At 53.9% G+C, this 5596-nt stretch overlaps 1 protein-coding gene across 1 annotated transcript; it reads left to right on the top strand.

The window, feature by feature from the left end:
* Positions 1 to 1383: 1383 nt before the first annotated feature.
* On the top strand, positions 1384 to 4207 carry LOC100713836 (DNA ligase 1-like). The gene is given in 5 exon segments (XM_063247947.1): positions 1384 to 2254; positions 2257 to 3264; positions 3267 to 3860; positions 3863 to 3946; positions 3949 to 4207. Coding segments are annotated over 5 exon segments (2730 nt in total). The 5' UTR covers positions 1384 to 1425; the 3' UTR covers positions 4164 to 4207.
* The last annotated feature ends 1389 nt before the right edge of the window (positions 4208 to 5596 follow it).

Genomic DNA, 5596 nt, shown 5'->3' with positions numbered 1-5596 from the left:
AAGCTCAGCAGAGATCAGGGGTTGCCCTCCCCTATTGTCCCCCACTTCATTTGTTATAGAAGCCCTGATTCCTAGGTAGGGTAGGACCACCCGGAATGAAAGGAGCCCGCTTCCAGTTTCTCTGCTGCTGTCCTGGCGCTGTGATAACGATGGTAAAGATATTCCACCAGGACTCGCGCAGTGACATGAAACCTTCATTGCAGCCTGCATCTGGAAGGGTGTGCCGGGGGTGAAGGGCAGGGAGATGGTAACCTGGCTCCTCAGCTGTGACATCGGCTGGCTGCTCGGAGGAGGAGGCTGCTGTGAGCTGTAAGGGTCCTGGAGACCCTCACTCCTCAACCATTGCCTCTTCTGGTGGGGGCAACTGTGCCCAGAGGACCAGGAGATGGAGAGGATCGCTTTCCATTGGAAGTGGAAACAACGGGGCTGTCCATGGTCTTTCTGATGACTGGCGGTTTCCACTAAGGAAACAGACAGCAAGACAGAAACGGGTTTGTGAGTTCTTGACAGGAGAAGAAAGCAAACAGCAAGAACTGTGAATCAGGGCCGTTCTTTAAAAACCTGCATTGACTTCTTACCAACTGCGTCTTACTCATATTTCTTTGCAGTTGACCAATAAATTAGGAGTGTTTCATTTCTTGAAAAGGAAATTAATTGCTCGCATTAGAGTTTTGAGTCAGTCTTTCTGGGGAGACCAGAACTGTACAAAGATGATGCTTGGATGCCTGGTCATGAAGGGACAGGAGGTCAGACAGGCAGTTGTGTGCACCCGAGACCGCAGACAGGCACGCACCCCACAGAGGAAGCTGGCTCCCCACTTCTCCTGAGGCAATGGCCAATTCCAAAGGTAGTGTTGGAAAATGGGGTACAGACTGTGACAGGTGCGTAGAACTGGGAACAGAAGCTCACACTTCAGAGCCCGCAGAGGGAAGGGGCTGCATTAGCAGCCTGTGGAGATGACCCCAAGGTCTGGCTTTGAAAGTCAGGGGTGAACCAGAGGGCCTGGCTCAGATCCTCACATCCTCCAGCAGAAGAAGGTGGGCTCGGACACGGTCAGAGCGTCCAGCCCAGGAGGAGTAAACAGAAACCTTCTCAACGGAGACGACTTCACCCGGAATGCCCAGCTGCCCCTGCAACTTTCCTAAACAGCGTTCCCCATTCAGTCAGAAAGAGCCAGGTCCCAAAACACAAAGGAGGGAGAGGGTTGTAATTCTGAAATGCAAGCCAGAGGGAAAAGGAGATAATGAGAGCAGGTCCACAGGAGGTCCCCGAAGAACATTTCTTAGACACTGACCTTGAAATAAGTACGCAATTGTGCTAAGCGAGTGCGGTGTCTGGGGCAGCCGTGCACCAGGAACAGCTGACAAGAGAAAAAAAAAAAATCCTGGAAGGGAGAATTTTAGTGCCATCACGCAGTGGAGTATCATGTCATTTTTCTACCCCACCAAAGAGGGTAAAGCAAAGAAGCCTGAGAAGGAAACCAACAGGAGCAGCGGCAGAGAGACAGAGCCCCCTCCAAAGGTGGCACTGAGGGAGCGGAATGGAGTGGTGCCTGATAGTGACTCTCCAGTGAAGAGGTCAGGGAGGAAGGCCGTGCGCGTCTTGAGCAGCGAAGCAGAGGAAAAAGATGAAGCCCTCAGCCCCACTGAAGACCAGAAGCCTGGGTCAGATTCCCCACAGGGGTCCCCGCCCAACCTCACCACGTGTCCCGGAAACAGCCCTCCCTTCTCGGACACTTCCCCTATGGTCGTCTCCCCATCAGGACTACCAAAGCGTCTCACAGCTTGGAAACAGCTCCCGAAACGGGTAATTCAGGATGTGTTGGAGGATCAGAATGAGGACAAAGACAGAGAAGCTAAGAAGAGGAAGGAGGAAAAAGAAGCAGAGACTCCAAGAGAAAGCCCAACAGAGACTGGAGCGGCAACAACGAAGGAAGAAGAGGAGGGGATCAGCCCTCGACACCCCCTGAGCCCCCAGAACCCCAAAAGCAGAAGCCCCAGCAAAGACAGAAGGTGTTTCCACACCCAAGCTCCCCAGAAGCAGCAGCCACAGGTAAAGAACCAGAGCAAGGCTGCCCCCAGAGTCTCCAGGACCCTCAGCAGTTTCTTCACAACCCGGAAGCCATCAGTCAAAACCCATGTGAAAGAAGAGCAGTCAGGTACCGCGGGAAAAGAGGGGGCCAAGGGATCCCTGGGCCCAGTGAGCTACAATCCTGCTAAGAACAACTACCACCCCATGGAGTATGCCTGCTGGAGACAGGGCAGAAGGTTCCTTCCCTGGCTGTGGCACCGACGTTTGAGAAGATTGAGGAGGTTTCTGCTGGGCTCCGGATGGTGGAGACGCTGAGCAACTTGCTGCCCTCTGTGGTGGCCCTGTCCCCTCCAGACCTGCTCCCTGTCCTCTACCTCACCCTTAACCGCCTTGGGCCTCCCCAGCAGGGCCTAGAGCTTGGCGTTGGTGATGGTGTCCTTCTCAAGGCCGTGGCCCAGGCCACAGGCCACCATCTGGAATCTGTCCGGGCTGAGGCTGTTGAGAGGGGAGACATTGGGCTGGTGGCTGAGAACAGCCGCAGTACTCAGAGACTGATGCTGCCACCACCTCCTCTTACCGCTTCTGGGGTCTTCTCCAAGTTCCAGGACATTGCCCGGCTCACCGGCAATGCTTCCATGACCAAGAAGATGGCTATCATCAAAGGCTGCTTTGTTGTCTGCCGCCACTCAGAAGCCCCGTTCATCGCCAGGGCCCTGAGTGGACGGCTGCGCCTCGGGTTGGCCAAGCAGTCGGTGCTGGCTGCCCTTTCCCAGGCTGCGAGCCAAGAATTCCCAGGCCAAGAATTCCCTCTGGCCATGGTGGATGATGGGACAGGCAAGACCACAGAGGCCAGAAAGACATGGCTAGAGGAGCAAGGCATGATCTTGAAGCAGACATTCTGCGAGGTGCCTGACCTGGACCGAATCATCCCTATGCTGCTGGAGCATGGCTTGGAGCGACTCCCAGAGCACTGCAGGCTGAGCCCAGGGGTCCCTCTGAAACCTATGTTGGCCCATCCCACTCGGGGTGTCAGTGATGTCCTGAATCGCTTTGAGGAGGCAGCCTTTACCTGCAAGTACAAATACGATGGGTAGAGGGCACAGATCCATCTTCTAGAAGGTGGGGAGGTGAAGATCTTCAGCAGGAATCAGGAAGACAACATGGGGAAGTACCCCGACATCATCAGCCGCATCCCCAAGATTAAACTCCCCTCAGTCACATCCTTTATCCTGGACATGAAGCTGTGGCTTGGGACCGGGAAAAAAAGCAGATCCAGCCATTACAAGTGCTAACCACTTGCAAACGGAAAGAAGTAGACACTGCAGAAATCCAGGTGCAGGTGTGTCCATGTGCCTTTGACCTCATCTACCTCAGTGGAGAGTCTTTGGTCCCTGAGCCCCTGTCCCAACGCCGGCAGCTGCTCCGGGAGAACTTCGTAGAGACAGAAGGCGAGTTTGTCTTCGCCACCTCTCTGGACACCAAGGACATGGAGCAGATTGCTGAGTTCTTGGAACAGTCAGTGAAAGACTCCTGCGAGGGGCTGATGGTAAAGACCTTGGATGCTGATGCCACCTATGAGATTGCCAAGAGGTCACACAACTGGCTCAAGCTGAAGAAGGACTACCTCGATGGAATGGGTGACACCCTAGACCTCGTGGTGATAGGCACCTACCTGGGCCAGGGAAAGTGGACCAGCCACTATGGGGGCTTCCTGCTGGCTGCCTATGATGAGGAGAGCGAGGAGCTACAGGCCATATGCAACCTCGGAACGGGCTTCAGCAATGAGCAGCTGGAAGAGCATTACCAGAGCCTGGAGGCCCTGGTGCTTCCCACCCACGCCCCCACGTGCGGGCAGATGGTGCCTTGGCGCCTGACCACTGGTTGGACCCCAATACTGTGTGGGAGGTGAAGTGTGCCATCTCTGTCTCTCCCCCATCTACCCTGTTGCCCAGGGCCTGGTGGACAGTGAAAAGGGGCTCTCCCTCCACTTCCCTCGGTTTATTCGCGTACATGAGGACAAGAAGCCAGAGGAGGCCACTACCAGTGCGTAGGCGGCCTGTCTGTACCACAAGCAAAGTCAGATTCAGAACCAAGGCATTGACTCAGACTCTGATGATGTAGAGTTCTACTAAGCCCCTGTGCTCCAGGGCCTGGGACAGAGGTGAAGGGGACCCAGGGATGTGAGAGCTGCTGTTGAGTGTGTGCTGGGTCTGGGATTCATTTGATCATCACTTTCAATAAATAATTATTAGACGTCAAACAAAAGAGAGAAGTACACAAATACCTGAATAAAATGCACAAGAGTTTAAAAAAGAAGACTCACTTTAAGTATCAAATAGACATAAAGCAGCTATGTGACTTTTGATCATCAGCAAACGTTAAGTTTCAGTCTATTGCAAGGTTGTGAAAGATAGTCATACAACATTTTTAGAGGAAATTAGAAAAATTGCTCTGGGTTCCGCGATGAGAACAAGTTTTCTCTGGACAGCCAGAGAGGAGCCGGGAGCAGGGGCAGCTGTGAGGAGCTGCAGAGCACAGGGTGCCCAGAGGTTCTAGGACGCATAGCCTGGCCCTCGGACCCTGGCACCTCATCTCTGCCTGGAGAAAGCTCTCTAACGTACTCTGAAAAGTCTTCTCGCCTGTCTGCTAACTGAGGAATTTGGAATCTCGGACATGCGATTCCATAACTCTGGATGAACCCTGCGCACATTAATGCTGGCCTTCTCTGCCGGACTCTTGGGAAAGAAAGGATGGAGGGGTCATTCTGTGCTGCCACAGTGCCCAGGCAGGCTCAGACCTGAAACCGCCTATGCCTGCACGCGTGCGGTGGTCAGTACCGATGTTCACCTCGAGGCCAGGCTGACCTTAGACTTTTTCCCTTTTCCCTTGGAGACAGTATTCCAGTCCTGCATATATGTTCCTGAGTGGCGGCCGTGGGCCAGGAGAGGGACCCTGTATGTTCCTGAAAATATCACTCTAAAAATGTCAGTTTTTTTCTCTAAATCCTATCTTCCTAGAAGGACAGAAGCATTTTAGCAGAGGTTAAATAAAGAGAGAGAGAGATGAATTACCTGCCAGCTTAAGCAGACTGAGATAGGGTCACAATGAATTTCATGCTGGAAGTTTCATACCTGTGAAAATAAAGCAAGAAAAACGGAGATAGGAAATTTGCAGCTGTGGTCACCATGGTGCCCAGGGAGGGCTTGACCTCTGAGTCCCTCTGAGGCAGAGGTGGACTGCATAAAGGGTGCGATTCTGGCACCCAGCTCAGTGCTGGGCTCTTCAGATAGTCAGGTCGGCAACTGCATCTGACCGCACCAGCCTCAGTCACAGGTCTTCGGTTGGAGCAAGATGAAGAATCTACAGGATTCCCTCAAGGTGCCCGTGTCTCCCCTGACCACAGTGCCTGTTTCAGCAGGGCCTTGCTTACCCCATGGCCTGGGGAAGCCCTTGTCTCCACTGCCAGCCACTGCTCCCAGCCGGGCCAGCTCAAGAGCACCCTCCCTCCCCGAGTGGGTCCCACCTCCCCTGCCCACTGGAGTAATCCCTGGGGAGCTCGGAGCCT

This window comes from Cavia porcellus, unplaced genomic scaffold (assembly GCF_034190915.1).
Source record: "Cavia porcellus strain 051 isolate PalLab524CR breed Dunkin Hartley unplaced genomic scaffold, mCavPor4.1 scaffold_5, whole genome shotgun sequence".
NCBI lineage: Eukaryota > Metazoa > Chordata > Mammalia > Rodentia > Caviidae > Cavia > Cavia porcellus.
This window is presented reverse-complemented; position numbering and strand designations above follow the sequence as displayed.